Source organism: Corella eumyota, chromosome 6 (genome assembly GCF_963082875.1).
Source record: "Corella eumyota chromosome 6, kaCorEumy4.1, whole genome shotgun sequence".
Taxonomy (NCBI): Eukaryota; Metazoa; Chordata; class Ascidiacea; order Phlebobranchia; family Corellidae; genus Corella; species Corella eumyota.
The window spans coordinates 4571923-4587685 of NC_137495.1; the positions used below are offsets into that span (position 1 = coordinate 4571923).

General features: G+C 31.1%; 5 protein-coding genes across 6 annotated transcripts; 4 read left to right on the forward strand and 1 right to left on the reverse strand.

The window, feature by feature from the left end:
- Positions 1–10: 10 nt before the first annotated feature.
- LOC145755196 (uncharacterized) lies at positions 11–1609 on the forward strand. The gene is made up of 2 exons (XM_082571425.1): positions 11–334; positions 489–1609. The coding sequence occupies exons 1-2, from the start codon at positions 190–192 to the stop codon at positions 1001–1003; spliced, it is 660 nt and encodes a 219-aa protein (XP_082427551.1). The 5' UTR covers positions 11–189; the 3' UTR covers positions 1004–1609.
- Positions 1610–2139: 530 nt separating this feature from the next.
- On the forward strand, positions 2140–3605 carry LOC145755609 (hsp90 co-chaperone Cdc37-like). Its single transcript, XM_082571849.1, has one exon. The coding sequence runs from the start codon at positions 2179–2181 to the stop codon at positions 3310–3312; it is 1134 nt and encodes a 377-aa protein (XP_082427975.1). The 5' UTR covers positions 2140–2178; the 3' UTR covers positions 3313–3605.
- A 38-nt stretch (positions 3606–3643) lies between these two features.
- Positions 3644–5362, forward strand: LOC145755607 (RNA polymerase II-associated protein 3-like). The gene has a single exon (XM_082571846.1). It carries the CDS (start codon positions 3644–3646, stop codon positions 5156–5158), a length of 1515 nt encoding a protein of 504 aa, XP_082427972.1. The 3' UTR covers positions 5159–5362.
- Positions 5363–5724: 362 nt separating this feature from the next.
- LOC145755604 (histone-lysine N-methyltransferase EHMT2-like) lies at positions 5725–13819 on the forward strand. Of its 2 annotated transcripts, XM_082571842.1 has the most exons (31): positions 5725–6101; positions 6292–6471; positions 6656–6825; positions 6958–7020; positions 7139–7244; positions 7411–7462; positions 7542–7595; positions 7727–7826; positions 8007–8100; positions 8230–8273; positions 8373–8480; positions 8557–8592; positions 8696–8830; positions 8988–9076; positions 9160–9267; positions 9385–9552; positions 9740–9901; positions 10020–10086; positions 10330–10494; positions 10555–10639; positions 10711–10774; positions 11079–11211; positions 11330–11419; positions 11527–11655; positions 11754–11894; positions 12049–12183; positions 12445–12638; positions 12824–12989; positions 13066–13241; positions 13318–13433; positions 13581–13819. In XM_082571842.1, the coding sequence occupies exons 1-31, from the start codon at positions 5915–5917 to the stop codon at positions 13631–13633; spliced, it is 3570 nt and encodes a 1189-aa protein (XP_082427968.1). In that variant the 5' UTR covers positions 5725–5914; the 3' UTR covers positions 13634–13819. The 2 variants fall into 2 exon arrangements, with proteins under 2 accessions (XP_082427968.1, XP_082427969.1); XM_082571843.1 differs by lacking the exon at positions 7542–7595.
- A 419-nt stretch (positions 13820–14238) lies between these two features.
- Positions 14239–15589, reverse strand: LOC145755028 (large ribosomal subunit protein P2-like). The gene is made up of 4 exons (XM_082571224.1): positions 15492–15589; positions 14974–15146; positions 14627–14710; positions 14239–14374 (listed from the first exon to the last, which is right to left on the reverse strand). The coding sequence occupies exons 2-4, from the start codon at positions 15143–15145 to the stop codon at positions 14298–14300; spliced, it is 333 nt and encodes a 110-aa protein (XP_082427350.1). The 5' UTR covers position 15146; positions 15492–15589; the 3' UTR covers positions 14239–14297.
- Between the last annotated feature and the right edge of the window lie 174 nt (positions 15590–15763).

Sequence of the window (15763 nt, forward strand, 5' to 3'; positions counted from 1 at the left end):
CTAGATTAAGTTAGCGATAATACCGACTATCTATCCTAATACTAAATCAAAAATACTATTACTTAGCGTTTAACGTTTTTGTGACCAAAACTTCCTAACTCTTAGACTTGTTAAACTATAAAAAAATTTCGTACTGTCATATAACAGAGCACAATTTTATGATTTTTTATACCATTAACTTGATAGAAAATGGAGACGGCAGTTGTAGGTAGAAAAGCTGTGAGCTCGAGTGCTGTTGATAAATTGAAAAAGAAACGTCGAAAGAAGAGGAAGATAAAAGAAGGAAAAAGATCTTCAGCATCAAGTGCTTCCGCAACTGGAAGTCCAGAGTTTGGTAAATATCAAATTTTAAAGTGTAAAATAGAAACCTTATAGCCCATTATACATCCTATAAATAAAAAATTGTGGCGAAGGTTTTAAATCAGTCTTTTTATATATTTATGTGAAGATTTAAAACCATGACTAATAAGTTCTTGTTTAATTAATAGACGGAACACAAGTTCACAAAACAAGATCAACTTATTCCTGCCCACCTGAAATTAAACAAACCACATTACCTTTACAAAACAAACCTGCACAAGAAACTGATGAAATCCAATATAATGAGAGTCTTCGATGGCTTCCTTTAATTGTAGCACACTCCGCAGCTCTTCCTCCAACATCTAGTTCTTCTTTATATAGCGCTACCAATGCTGATCGCCTGGCATCCAATCCTCTGGAAGAATCAGGGGAGGAAAAAGAAGAAAGGCTTGCCATATATAAAATGAACAGACGTAAGCGGTATTTAGCTGCACAACAGGCTCTATTGGACTTATACCCAGACAATAATGTATATGCTGGACCATCTTCTGAGCATGATAGACATCTTCCCAACAGCACCTCCATTTACTCTTCTTCATCTTCTTCCACTCCACAAGAGAGCAGCAGAGGAGGATACAACAAGTTTCAGATGGCTGTTTCTCCTTTAAATCGAGAATCATCTTTGCCCCAAGAAGTTGCCTAAATACTGTTTACCATTAATTAATAAATTCTCCATCGGAAAAAAATGCACAAGTTTAATTTTAAATACCATTTATTTACTATTGCAGTAAACACTGTTCTCACCAAAATTTACCTTACCAACCCTTACCTAACCTTTTTTTTGTACATAAATAATATTTGCATTTAATTGTGTATACTTTTCTATTTATAAATTCATACACAATTTTTCTCATTTTTATGGTCTTTTGTTATGTGGCATTTGCCAAATATAACAATTTTAGTTTTATTTATGTGTCATGTCCGAAAAACTGCCATAAAAATAGTCTTAACATTTTATACATAAAAAGAAAACAACATTTTGTTACTAAAAACAATTTAAAATGTGTGCGCTACATATTATACTAGCCATTTATTTAAAAAATAATTTTTTTAAATATTTGTTACCTTATGTTGTCCTTTTGTTTTTGCTGCGCATGTTTTATGTTGTGTTTACCTTGATTTATCCTTCATTATGTAACATATTTTTATCCACACAAGTATACATAACTCAAAAGTTTTATTTTACAGTATTACCCGTTATTTGTATAACAATACTTTTCTATTTTTTTAAAGTACATGTGCTTTAAACCTTGGCTTTTAAGTTTACCTAGTTTTAATGATCTTTGTTATATATATTTCTATTTATTAGTTAAATAGTAAATTTACATGAAAACGAACAGGCACTATTTAGTTAAAATATTCTTTTATAAATTTAAATGTTTTATAAGTTGTTTAAGTTGGGGATAAACTAAAAAACGTGTCTCTAATTGCGTGGCGTGGTTCAAGGTGCCACATTTTGTGAAGAGTCGTTTTCAGGTATTTCACGTTTTTATTCAAAACAGAAACAACTAGAAAACCGCGCTTAGATTTGCAAGATCTTATTGAGCATAAGCTGGTAAGTTTATATAAAACAATAGCAGTAGCCGTATGTTTAAACTTAATAAAATATAGTTCTAGTAGTCAGGAATTTTATGTACGTATCACTTACGTCATGGCAGTAAATTAGACGACAAGCATCGACAAATCGAGTAGTTCTGCTTTCTTATAATCAGATAGTAACAACGTAAATGTCTTAATATGCATGTGATGTTATACTATTTTTTACAATATTGTAGATAAATAAACTCTTTGAAGTTACGTTGATATATTTATATAAAAATGTCACGATTGGACTACAGCAAATGGGATCACATTGAGATCTCAGATGACGAAGATGACACTCACCCAAACATCGACACTCCCAGTTTGTTCCGGTGGAGGCATCAAGCAAGAGTCGAGAAAATGGAAGAGCAAAAGAAAGAGTGGGACAACTTGAACAAGGGAAAGGAAGATCAGAAAAAGAAGTTGAAAGAGATTGAACAAAAATTAAAGACGCAAACTTTAACTGAAGCAGAGGCGAGGAAAATTGGCATGGATCAAGCTGAACTCAGAAAACAGGAGGAGGAGTACAGAAGAAAGGAGGAACAGCTGGTTAACAAGGACAAGCTAACTCCTTGGAACATCGACACAATTTGTAAAGATGGGTTCGACAAATCCTCTATCAACAAAAAATCCGAAGACAACACACAGAAAAGTGAAGATGAGGTTTTTGAGGAGCAAAAGAAGTTCCAAGAGAAGTACAAAAAGGAGTTAAAACACTTTGGGATGCTGTCGAAACCATCCGACAGCAAAAAATATCTCCAGGATCACTCTGACTTGATATGCGAAAAAACGGCCAATTTTCTTGTGATTTGGTGCATTGACTTGGAGGTTGATGAGAAACACAGTTTAATGGAGCAGGTTGCTCACCAAACAATCGTGATGCAATTCATCCTTCAACTTGCTACTCAAATGAAGACTGATCCCAGAAATTGCTACTCTGCATTTTTCCAGAGGTTTGAAACCATGCAGCCGGAGTACATGGAAAGCTTTCTTGCTGAGCTCGACTCTTTTAAGGGAAGAGTCAAGGAACGAGCACAAATCCGCATCGACGAAGCAGTAAAGAGATATGAAGCGGAGGAGAGGGAGAAAGAGTTAGGTCCTGGAGGCTTGCATCCTCAAGATGTGATGGAGACTCTTCCTCCAGAGTTGCGATCCTGTTTTGAGACTCAAGACATTCCTCGTCTCCAAAAAGTGATATCAGAGATGAATGAGGAAGATGCAAAATATCACATGAAGAGATGTGTTGATTCCGGACTCTGGCTTCCACAAGGAAATGCAGCAGCAGCATCTAGTGAGGAAACGGAGGTCTACGAGGAAGTCGGTGAAAAATCAGCTTCAGATAATAACGATAAAAAAGCTACGGAAGTGTGAATTTTTAATGATCTTCAGGATCTTTTTTTACTGTATCATTAATTAATATTTTACTGGAACTTGTATCTTATTAATTGTCTCTGCCATGTTATATTGTATAAACAACCAAACACTTATAAATTTTTGTTAATTTAAAAGTTATTTACCCATTTCAAAAATTATTTACCCATTTAAGTAAAATGTATACAAACTTTATTTGGCCTTGTGTATATAAACCTGAGATTAAGAATTTAAAATATAAAAAATATTATTGTGTGTTTGTATAATGCTATTTTTTTGTAAAATCCCTTAGATGGTAAGGATTTATTAAAGTTTTTTAAATACCTGAACAATGTCATCACCTGAGAATATAATTAAACTGCAAAAACAGGTGAGAGAAAATGCCTCGGATTTACAAGACTACTTGCGAGGATTAAATTCCTGGGAAGAGGAAATCAAGAAGAAGGATCAGACTTTCGATAAAATGAAACCTAAAAACAAAGACCCTTACATACCACCGATTCGAAACTCAAAACCACAAAAAGCAAAAGCTGAAGAAGTAAAAACTGAAAAACCTAAGCGTTTAAAATCTTACGATTATAAATCCTGGGACAAACTTAATGTAGACGAAATGTTGGAAGAAATTGAGGTCAAAGCAGAAAAAGATGACGAAATTAAAAAAAGAGAAAGGGAAGAAGAGTATCAGAAAGACATGTTGAAAGTTGCTGTAGCGGAAAAAGAAAAAGGCAATGAACATTTTAAGGGTGGTCGTTACGAGAAAGCAGTGGAATGTTACACCAAAGGAATGAAATGCGATGAAACAAATCCGATTTTGCCAGCCAATCGAGCTATGGCGTATTTAAAACTGGAAAAATACATCGAAACGGAAGCAGACTGTACTCTATCTCTTTCTTTAGATTCTACTTATGTTAAGGCTTATTTGAGGCGAGGTGTTGCCAGAACTCACTTAGGGAAAGTGGAGAGCGCAACACGGGATTTCAACGATGTCTTGAAACTTGAACCTGAGAATCAACAAGTAAAAAAGGAACTAGAAAAAATTAAACAGAGAAACAAAACACAAAACATTGATGATGATGATGTACCCAAAACCAATAAAAATGTAAACAAAAACGAGGATCCTAGTATTGTGAAACCAATTTATAAACCTGTTAACCAAAGATCCATAAAACCTTTACTACGGATTCCTGTGCAAGAAATAGGAAATAAAGAAAAACAAGAAAAACCTAAACCAAGTAGTCACAATTTTTTTCAGAATAAACAACCTATCATTGAATCATCACAATTAAGAAATGAACTCAAGTTACCATCTCATCACGAAAAACCTGCAACAAAACCTATTATTGAAGAGGTTAAGTCTGAAACTAATGAAAAACTTGAGCTGGTAACAAAATCTCAGATCATTCCTAAAAAAGTGATTGAAAAACCAAGTGAAATTATTGCCCCATTTACTCCCAGCGTAACTGAAGTGCCAGCCCCTCCTAAAACATGTTTCCAATTTCAATCAGATGTGAAGAAAATGAAAGAAAATCCTGAATTGCTTTTTAAATACCTGAAACAGCTTTACCCTAACCAAGTGCCCAGTCTTATTAAAGATCAGCTCGACACCAATGCTCTGATGTCAATAATGAATAGTTTTAAAGAAAATATTGACCAACATTCACAGTTTGTAGAAGACTTTTTGCAACATCTATCCATTGTAAAGAGGTTTCAAATGGCTGTTATGTTTCTTTCATCTGCAGATAAAACTGTTATCAAAGATGTGTTTCAAAAACTAGCAAGCACTTCTGCAAATGGATATCAAAATATTCTTAGCTTGTCTAAAAAATATGGTATTTCAGAATTATAAAAAAATGTTAGGCTATATATGCAATGTTGTTTAGAAAATAATTGTCCTTAAAACTCTGCTATTTTGTTTATAAATAAAGTAGGATAGGCTATTTAAAAAGTGTGCATTTATATAATTTTTCTGTTTTAATGAGTGTTTTTTTGCGTAGTTTCCTAATCTATAAACTGTTTTATAATTTTATTCTCTAAAACCCATTTATTTTTTAGAAAATCTGAAAAATATGATTGTTTAAAATATATTAGAAAAATAAAAATTAAATGGACCAACAAGCACAACTACGAAATGTAAAAGACTACCTTACAGTTTACAACAATTTAACTGAACATTGTTTTGCAAAATGCGCTTCGAATTTCAACTATCGGACATTAACAAATAACGAAGAGGTTTGCGTACATTCCTGTGCTTCGAAATTCAAGAAAATTAATCAAAGATTTTTGCAACAGTTTATGCAACACACACCCGAAATGGTTCGAAAAAGAACTGAAGAAGCTGAAAGACTTTCCAGACAAAATAATATTCAGTTGGATGCTAGTGCCAGCTGAAATATATTTTATTAAACTTTTTTAAATTATTGTGACCCTATTACTAACATGCCTAAATTTAACTGCCCCCCGTATGTTTAATTGTATACATATGGTTGGTTTAATATTTAATTTTTTTTGTCATGTTTTAAAACCAATTTTATTTATTTTTATTCTATAGAATCTATGTCATTAAATTTTCAAAGATTTTTTATCAAATTGGTTAATTGTTAAGATGGCGTATACTGGAACAATTCGACCAGATTTGGTTTGTTTTCCCTTTCGAACAATTCGCATCGGAACCTTGACTACCTCACCCTCGTATGTGCTAAAGGAAAAATGTCTGGAGAAAAAAATTCATCTGCCGTATTGCTTTTTGTTAACTGCCAACGGAATTAAATTTAACTCTTGCCCAAGAGATGGTATGTCATATTTTGTTCAAAAATGTTGAGAACAATTATTTTTTTTATTTGATTAAGTCAATTTTTCTAAAGTCAGGCATTTACATCTTTTTTATTTTTAATATTTTTTAACTGTATGTAATGTTTAGCTGTTGTATTTAAATATAAATTTAGGATAATTTTATTTTTGTTATTTCTGATACTTTTCCAGATATTGGGGGGGATATATTGTCTGTAAGAATAGCAAAGAAACACATTATGGCAGTCGAGACCCATTTGTTCCGAGGTTGTTGTGTTATCTGGATTAAAACTGATTTTGAATGTGCAAAAAATATTCGAAAACTTTGCCTGATGAGCAAAGGAGGATTCTATTATGATTCAAACTCAGATGGTAAGTTGTTTTGTTAATCTTAGCAACCTTTTTTTAATATTATCATAGAATATTGTAGAAAAGGGTTGGTTTTAAGATTGTGCCTTAAAGAAATTGGAGTCTTTACCTAAAAATGTTTATTTTCTTAACTAGTTGACTGTGTTTATTTGTTTTATTTAAAAGAATGTTTTATTTTTGCATTTAGTGTTTGCAGAGCAATATATCACGGTCTTAACGGAACAAGATCCTATTCCTGTAGAACACAGCAAGGCATTTGAAGCCATCTGTAAAGAAATGGCAAAGGAAAGAAAAGTAAGAACCGAATTGTTTTATCGAACTGTGACACAATCGCAATGTCGGGACAGACTTTTGGAGGTAATTAAATAAATAAATTATTTTGCTTTATATAAAAATTTCGAATATTTAATTTAATATCTGTAATTAATATTTTGTTTACCTAAAATGTGCCTATTAGGAGGTGTTTACCAGAATTAAATTTATTTTTAGTCAGCAACACATATAGAAAAAGCAACACAATCTGAAAGTAAAATGTGGTCAACACATGAAAAGGTAAGTTGGCAATATTTTAACGATTGTTATTGTAATGTTAGTAAAAAACAAACAACATTTTCTTTATCTTCAACAAGTAAATATATCTATAGAATTATGTTGGTTTAATTTTTTTTAGAAATATGGAAGATATCTTAATGAAAATGAAATTGATAATTGGGAATTCTCGAGTTATGAATTTGTTGAAATTATTGACCATAGCAAACAAACCAGAGAAAAAATAGGTCAGTCTTAACTCTTAAACTTGACGTAATAAAATCTTCAGATAATTTAAATAAATGTAGAACTGTATCAGCATACCTCTATATTAAGTTTTTATAAACTTTTTGCTAAAATTCAATCATTTGTAGATTTAAATGAAAATTTTGACCAAAAATACCATTTTTTTAGATTTGAATGGAAATGCAAGAAAAAGTTTAACGCAAACTTCGCCCTCGCCATCGTAAGTGTTTAACATGATTTGCTTTGCGAATTTCTGTCAAATTTAAAAATGCGATGTATAAAAAAATAAAATTTATTAGAAAAGAAAATCCCTCCCCCCTGGAAACAAGTTTGTCACCAAACTCAGCACAAAAGTATTTTACTTTCATTCCTCATAAAACAATATAAAAAAATCTTCTTGAAAATATCAAATCACACATAATCATTGAAAATATTCATGCCTAAAAAAAATGTTTAACATAAATAAATTGAATTTTTTTTTTAGGAAAGTTCACAGAGCTCGAAAATCAATTCCGAATCGCAATCGAGTTGTTAGTATTGAAAGTCAACTTCGTGCAAGATTAAGCGAAAATGAGGCCACAAAAGTAAGTGTGTTTAATAATTATCTATATGTAATATTTATAAAACTTAATTAACATAATATATATGACTGTCAAACTTATAGCCCTCTAAAATAATTAATTTTGCCTATTGTCTGTTTGACTTTTATATGGAGGAAGTGACTGCGTTGTAACCTTGATTTAAAATAGAATTAATATTTTCAGAAAACACAATTAAACAGTGAAATAGTGAAGAACAAACGACAACATAGTGATGATAGTGAAGGATCGGATGACAACAATTCAGGAAGACCTTCTGGTTTGTTTGAAAACTGTCTTATATTTATAATTAAGAATTAGGGTAGACTAATTTGAAAGACAATACTTTAATTTAAAAAGCTTACATCAAAAACGCATTTTAAGGTTTTTTGTGTTTTTGTTTTATTAGAAAATGATTCTTCAACAGATAGATTGAAGATGCTTAGAAAAAAGGTAACAGATTTTATGGTTTACTTATTTTTACAAACTAAATGGTGAAAACCAATTTTGCAATTTAAATTCCGCAAATTTTATAACCTTTATTAATTTTAGACAAAAACTACCTCCAACAACTCAGGTTCCAATTCTCCAATACCAGATCAATATGGAGACATAAGAGCAAGTGATATTCCTTATGATGAAAGTCGCATAAGTGCAGTGGTAAAAATTAATTGCCAATCTTAATTTAAATTTCAAAATATTCACATTTTATAAGCAGTTATTTATTTTTTTTTAGAATCAAAAATCACAGCATATTGATGGGACTATCAGGGTAAGTTAGCTATATTAGATGACGTTTTAACTTCAAAATTAATTGTAATGTTAAGTTTTGACCTTATTAGAGCCAAAGTCTAAATTTAGTATTTTTCTACCAGACACTCCAACAAGATTTGAACAATTTTCTTCAAACAAGTCCCCTATGCACTTGTGTAATAAAGTCCCCTCACACTATTAACTTTGAGAAGGCAAAGGAGATAAGATGTATGGCAATGAACCAAGTCGATGGAAGGGTAAAATTTTGAAGTTAATTCGACCAAATTTTGTCAATTTGGGCTGGCTATGCTAAAAAAATGATAACTTTTCGGTACATTTACTTTCAAAAGTTAAATTTTTTTAAATTATTTTGTTTGTTAATGATTAATTATTTCATTAACTGTATATTTATAGCTGTATGGTTGCCACAACTTGATACAAAGACCAGAAATGATGAGACCTTCAAATAAGGTTCCTGTACTTGGCTTATGCAACGAACACAGGTTTATATCTTGTCAGTTTTAATTTTTATTAGGCTACTTATGTTAACATATTTTATTAAATTTTAAGATTTTTAAATTTTTAGAGAGAAAATGATTAGACATGAATGTTGTCCTGGTTGCGGAACTTATTGCTCAAGTGGATTTTTTTTGGTTTGCATCAAGAACATCGACTTTCCACACAGATTTCACAAGTTTGTTAAATTCTTAGTTTTGTAATTATTTTTTATATGCCTAATATATCACCCTTGTTGTTTGATTTCCTAAATATTGAGGTAATAAATTTTTTAATGACTGTTCTTTTTTGCCAGGGATTGCATGATATTAAGTGGAAGAACGATGGAATGTCCACATTGTGGAAGTGACATAAACGACATAAAAGAGGTTAATTTACCAGCTGGGCAGGAATCCGACTTCTTGTGGATATTAGCGGGCAAAAAGAGAGAAAAAAATCAAAACAAAAGATATTTAGAGCAAAGGTAATATACTTGTTATTTTTGTAATTAAAAAATGCCTAATTTTAAAAATGGTTACCTAAAAAAATGGTTGTTTTATTTTAAAAATGGTTAATTTAAAAATGATTTTAAATCGTATTAATTTTATTTTGGTTTTGATAACCCTTTTTTCAATTTTTTAAATAAAATAAATTGATTTTTTACATCACAGAGACAAGAGTGCAAGGATGGGTTATGCAAAACCTAATATTCCTGAGGTGTTACCAGATAACATTGAAGTATCAAAACATCTCACTATCGATATGTCCAAACTAACCTCCCTTCCATGCAAAAAGGAATTACAATCTCTTCTACAACAAATCAAGTTAGAACCGTAAGTAATTTTCATTTCTGTTAATCTGCAATTTTTAAAATTTTTCTGGCCTTTTAAGTTAGTAAAGTTTTGTGGTGTCATTGTTTTGGTAAATTTACTTATTTATTTTTGTCTTTAGAACAAAAAATGTGAAGTTTAATGAGAAACATTTAGTGCAGCTTGCTAAACTTGGGGACTTTAACAGGGTGAGTATTTTTTAAAATAAAATTCATTTGTTTTGGGGTGGTTTATATTTAAATTTTAAAAAACTTTGGTTATTTTATAAATGACTAAGTGATTGCCTACCCTAAGAACTAAACTTAAATTGTCAAAAGATGATTGCAACTCACAGCTTATATTTGCTCATAGTTATATTGCATACAGCAGTATTTATCTTGAAGGTATCAGTATGAGACCTCTTTATTTTAAACTTTTTCGTGTATTTTTAGTTGATTCATATGCTGTGCGATAACTTCTCTTTATCTGAACATTACTCTGCATTGAACAAAACCTTACACACAGCAATGTTACATGCCAACTTGTCCATGATCCATGTTTTGATACAAAGTGGTGCTGATATTAATTCTTTTAATGATAATGGTAACACCCCACTGGTAAGTTTAATTTTTTTGCAGTTTCTAAAATTTTTTCAAACTATTTATTTGTTGTTTTAGTTTGAAGCCATTTACCAAAAAAATGAAGAAGTTATTCACTATTTGCTTGTTAATGGAGCTGATGTTAACTTAAAAGACGATGAAGGTAAAATAATTCTTTTTTGGTACATAAAATTTTTGTTTACTGAAGTTCTTATCCTATTTGTTTATTTTTAGGAATGATGTGCCTTCACCATGCTGCAAAGAATGGTTACAATGATGGATGTTATTTGTTGATGAGGTAAAATTGTTTTCAGTTATACCTAAAATTTATTTAATGAATACTTATTTAATATTTTTTCTATGTTTGTATTTATTCTTGATGGGAAAAGATAGTTAACAGTTTAAATATAAGGTAACATTTGTTACACTAACCATCCCAGTACCTAATTAACTTTTAAAGTTTAAAATATTATTAAATTAATCTACTGATTGTATAGGCTCAGTAGTAGTTTATACTTTAATAGCACAATATCAAAAGGTGCTGCAAAATAAAAGCAGTGTGGATCTGATGTGGTAATAATATTAATATCTACATATAACAGATATGGAAAAGCAAGTGTCAATTCACTAGATGATGGGAATTGGACTCCATTAGTTTGGGCGGCAGAACACAAACAAACCGACACCGTTCGTTATCTGATTCATTATAACGCTGATGTCACCACTGTTGATAATGTAAGTAAATAAATCTAAATAACTGTTGGATCAGAGAATTAATATTGTCTTTTTAAAGATTAAAATAATGAAGGTATCAACAGTTTTGTTTGGCATTAACAAATTTTTTTTATTTTAGGAAGGGAATACTAGCTTGATGTGGGCAGCATATTCAGGAGATGTGGAAATTTTGTCAATGTGTTTAAACAACCATGTGGACATTAAACATGTAAAAGATCTTATTAATAACTATGCTAGTGTTGATATAAATAATATAAATATCGATACTGTTTTCCCAAGCTTTAATTATTTTTTGTAATTAATTCAATTATCCAGCAAAATACACATGGTGATACGGCCCTTCACATAGCAGCCAGAGAGGACAAATACATCTGCGTCAACTTCCTCCTTGCAGCTGGAGCTGATCCCAGCATCAGGAATAAAGAAGGAGAAGATGCGTTATTGGTAACTTTAAAATATTATCTTGTGCAATGAATAATTTTTTTTAAGAAACTCTAAAAAGAATGCCGTTTCAAATAGCTGTAATTTTTTTTTAATTACAGTGTGCTCCAGACAACTCAATGAGCTGGATGGCACTTAAGATAAACATGAAAGTTCGAAATTGTATTCTTATAAGAGGCACCAAGCTTCCTTTAAACCGAGAACGCATTTTGTGCAAAGACATGTCAAGAGGATGTGATAAGGTATGAACTCCTTTTTTCAGGCTGTTACTTTTATTTCATTTTTTTTTGAATTAAAGTTTAGAATTTATCACTAAAACTGCAAACTAATAGCGCTTTTAATTACTAACCCCACATTTATGCTAGCTATTAAAGATTAATTTTTACATTTTCTTAGATTCCTATAGTTTGTGTAAATGCGTATGACGATGCACCCTGCCCAACATCGCCCCCTGATGGTTTACATTATGTTGTCGACAACATTCACACCACACAAGACACCAAGATCAATCTTGTTATACCAACCATGCAGGTAAATTGTGATAAAAAAATGGGTTTAAGTTTTTAGACACGCTTATCTAAGCTAAATAAAATTATCCAATTTTTTTATATCATTTTAATTCGTTGGTAACAATAGTTAAAACCCCTTCTTTAAGATTGTATTTTAATCCATTTTAGCCAGTTACTTACTATATATTCAGTAGTTGCACGCCTTTACTGCATATTAAGAGATTTTTGCATTGGTGTTTAACTTTGATTGTTGAAACGATTTATTAAAACAATTTTTTTTCAGTCATGTCATTGTAAAGATAATTGCTCAACATCAAACTGTATGTGTGGTGTGATCAGTGAAAGGTGTTGGTACACAGGCGCAGGGACTCTCATACCAGAGTTTGATGTTGTCGATCCACCTCACATATATGAATGCAACCCAATGTGCAAATGTGATACAAGTTGTAAGAACAGAGTAGTACAGAAAGGAATCAGGTCATTTTAATCTTATATCCAATACAAAATTTGGCAAAAATTTGTTATACGTTTTAATACAGGCTTTTGACTTTGGACATTTTGAGTATAAAACTCTGTTTTACTCTTGTTTATGTAATTAGCTAACCTTTGAGCTGGGATTTATCTTAAGGCCACCTATGTAAAAAATCTACCCTTATACACAGGTATAGGTTGCAGGTATACAGAACAGCAGGGATGGGTTGGGGTTTGAGAGCAATGGAATATATTCCTAGAGGAGCTTTTGTTTGTGATTATGTTGGAGAGTTAATTACAGATGCTGAGGCAGACAGCAGAGAAGATGACTCTTATTTGTTTGATTTAGAAAATAAGGTATAATCCTGTTTTTTTTTAATTTTAGATCATTTCTGGACCATATAGAAATTATTAATTTTTTTTGTTTGAAAAGGAGGGAGATATTTTCTGTATTGATGCAAGAAATTATGGCAACGTGTCACGATTCATCAACCATTTATGTGAACCAAATCTGGTTCCTATTCGAGTATTTGTTAACCACCATGACACCAGATTTCCAAAACTAGCTTACTTCACAACCAGAGAAATAAAAGCCTACGAAGAATTGGGGTAAAAAAAGTTAAAAATTAAAACTTTTTCTGATTAAAATTCTTATTTTGGGTTTAAAAATCTATTTTTCTTTAAGTTTTGACTATGGAGATCGGTTTTGGAATGTCAAAAGTAAACAATTTACTTGCCAATGTGGTTCCATAAACTGCAAATACTCAGCTGAGGCATTCAAGAAAAAGGCAGAAAAAGAACGTAAGAAATATTTTATCCGGTAACATAGCTAAATATTTGGTTGTGTGGTATATATCTATCATAGCCTATAGTTTTATTTGTGAACCACATATAAATATACATACATTAAGCACTACAGACCTGGTTCATCTAACTAATTTTTTTTAGAAAATGAATTAAAGCAAAACAAGATTGATGCAATTGGTGAGATTGGAAAATAAACAAATTTTTTTTTGTTTTACTATTACCAATTTGTTTTTTTCGACCATTTTGTGTTGCTTTTTTGAGCCTTTGTTAATGGTACTGCCATTTTTAAGTTGTTTTTATCATGTTTTCCACTTAAATTTTTTTTTATATTCAATTCCTTATGCATTGGTATTGAATCAAAATACATTTTGTTTTTTCTACCTCTTTTTATAGGTAACAAAAAAAAAAGGTTGAAAGGAAAGATCCTGGACAAGGGAACTTAGAACAAGTTAGGTGTATAGAAAAGTTCTTTTGTTTTTTATTAAGTAGTGGTAGATGTTCGTTTATGCAGAGAAAGAATTGTTGTAGCAAACTAGATCTAAATTACCAGGTCAAAGTGTAATAATAGGTCATCTCTGAGAATTTAATTCTAATAAGGTATTTGTTTATCAGTTATTTAAGAAGATTAGTTAGTAACTTATTATAAGAAAAGGTGGGTCAAAAAAATAAAAGCAAATTAGTTTTTTGAAATAACTGTTGTTTTAGAATACCTCGTACAATAACTCCCTTTAAGATGCTTATTATCGAAAAGCTATTTAATAGCTAAGGTGCTAGTAAATATTGAGCTGACTAATATCCTAACATTATATACAACAAATTTAGAAGTTTTAATATTTTTATTGCGAACAATCACAATATTTAATCAAAGAGACCGAAGCCCATGTCATCATCAGATTCCTCTTCAGATTCTTCCTTCTTTGCCTCCTCCTTTTTCTCTGTAAAAACAAACAAAAAGTTGAATTATTAAGCCCCATATGGTAACTGCACTTCAATCTATAGGAAAAATCTATACAGAAATGTTGCTACGAAGTCCTTTTTAAAATAACATTTTAAATCAGAACTCTGAAGCATTAATTTTCCTTCAGGTAAATACAATAGGTGCTGAATATAAATAGGCACATATTGAGTAAGAATCAAGAAGGTTAAATTATTTAGAAACATCTTCGAAATAAGAATGAACATCAAACCTTCTTCAGCAGCAGGAGCAGCTCCTCCGGCAGCTGGTGCACCTCCACCACCACCGGATGGCACACTTGCCAACTTTTCGTTGCCTAAAATAATACATATTTTGGGTTAAAGAAATGCCAGAAAATGTACTGGGAATCTTAGATTGCTATTTTTTTTGCCTCAGTTCAAAGTGAAGAAATAAACATCATCAATTTCAGTCGAAAGATGGTGATTTTTATCATCATAGGCAACAAAACATATCAAATACATGGTCAAAACCAAATTAAGACATACAGTTTATATTTGAAATAAAAGATGTCCTTTTTAAATTATTCTACATCATATAAACTTTAAAACCAACACATACCGGCTGCCAAAACTTCTTCGATGGATTTTCCTTTTAAATTCTTCATGACGGTCGATAATTTATCATCATCTACATCAATGCCGACACTGCTGAGAATTTCTTTGATGTCATTTTCTTTTGGGGCACTATTTCCTCCGAGGGTCGCCAATAAATATGCAGCCACGTAACGCATTCTAAAAAAAGTTATGCAGGTTTGAAATTCTCAGCCTGTCAAATTATTAATTGAAATCTTGACCGTCTGACCGTTTTAAACTTATTTATAAATGCCTCAGTTCAAAGTGAAGAAAAACATCATCGATTTCAGTCGAAAGATGGTGATTTTTATCATCATTGGCATATGTAAAATTATTTTGTTTTGAAATTAGGGCAATTCGACAAAATTTCGTACGAACAGACGAAATGCAAAATGAACGGTTTTCGTAGTGATAATATCATCAGTAAGACTAGCACATAAAAGACATGGGCAAATTAGGCCGAAAAATAAATAAAAGGGTAGTAAAAGAAACAATTTTACTTACTTTTAAGTCTAGTTAGACACGAAACTATGAAACTACAACAAAGTTATCGAGAAAGAAAGAATTTCTCTCAACAAAACGTGGAGACGGTTGGACTTTTTCTAACACATGGAGCGCCAAAGATTATTGTAAATATAATTAATTTACTTTTATGCGCAAAATAAAACTCGATCAAAATTGAAATTAATATTTAAAAACGGATTATGATTCAATTTAAGGTTTTCGGTGTTTTTTATTGCTTTTAAGAAAGAGTGAGTTTGTAAGTACAACTTTAA

Excerpts from the sequence above, each read along its gene's own strand:
- LOC145755196 (XM_082571425.1), top strand. The coding sequence starts at position 190 with ATGGAGACGGCAGTTGTAGGTAGAAAAGCTGTGAGCTCGAGTGCTGTT. Across the intron at positions 335-488 it reads AACTGGAAGTCCAGAGTTTG|ACGGAACACAAGTTCACAAA; the intron begins GTAAATATCAAA and ends TTTAATTAATAG.
- LOC145755028 (XM_082571224.1), bottom strand. The coding sequence starts at position 15,145 with ATGCGTTACGTGGCTGCATATTTATTGGCGACCCTCGGAGGAAATAGT. Across the intron at positions 14,711-14,973 it reads CGAAGAAGTTTTGGCAGCCG|GCAACGAAAAGTTGGCAAGT; the intron begins GTATGTGTTGGT and ends GTATTATTTTAG. Across the intron at positions 14,375-14,626 it reads TGCTCCTGCTGCTGAAGAAG|AGAAAAAGGAGGAGGCAAAG; the intron begins GTTTGATGTTCA and ends TTGTTTTTACAG.
- LOC145755607 (XM_082571846.1), top strand. The coding sequence starts at position 3,644 with ATGTCATCACCTGAGAATATAATTAAACTGCAAAAACAGGTGAGAGAA.
- LOC145755609 (XM_082571849.1), top strand. The coding sequence starts at position 2,179 with ATGTCACGATTGGACTACAGCAAATGGGATCACATTGAGATCTCAGAT.
- LOC145755604 (XM_082571842.1), top strand. The coding sequence starts at position 5,915 with ATGGCGTATACTGGAACAATTCGACCAGATTTGGTTTGTTTTCCCTTT. Across the intron at positions 7,463-7,541 it reads CAAACTTCGCCCTCGCCATC|AAAAGAAAATCCCTCCCCCC; the intron begins GTAAGTGTTTAA and ends AAAATTTATTAG. Across the intron at positions 9,077-9,159 it reads GGCTTATGCAACGAACACAG|AGAGAAAATGATTAGACATG; the intron begins GTTTATATCTTG and ends TTAAATTTTTAG.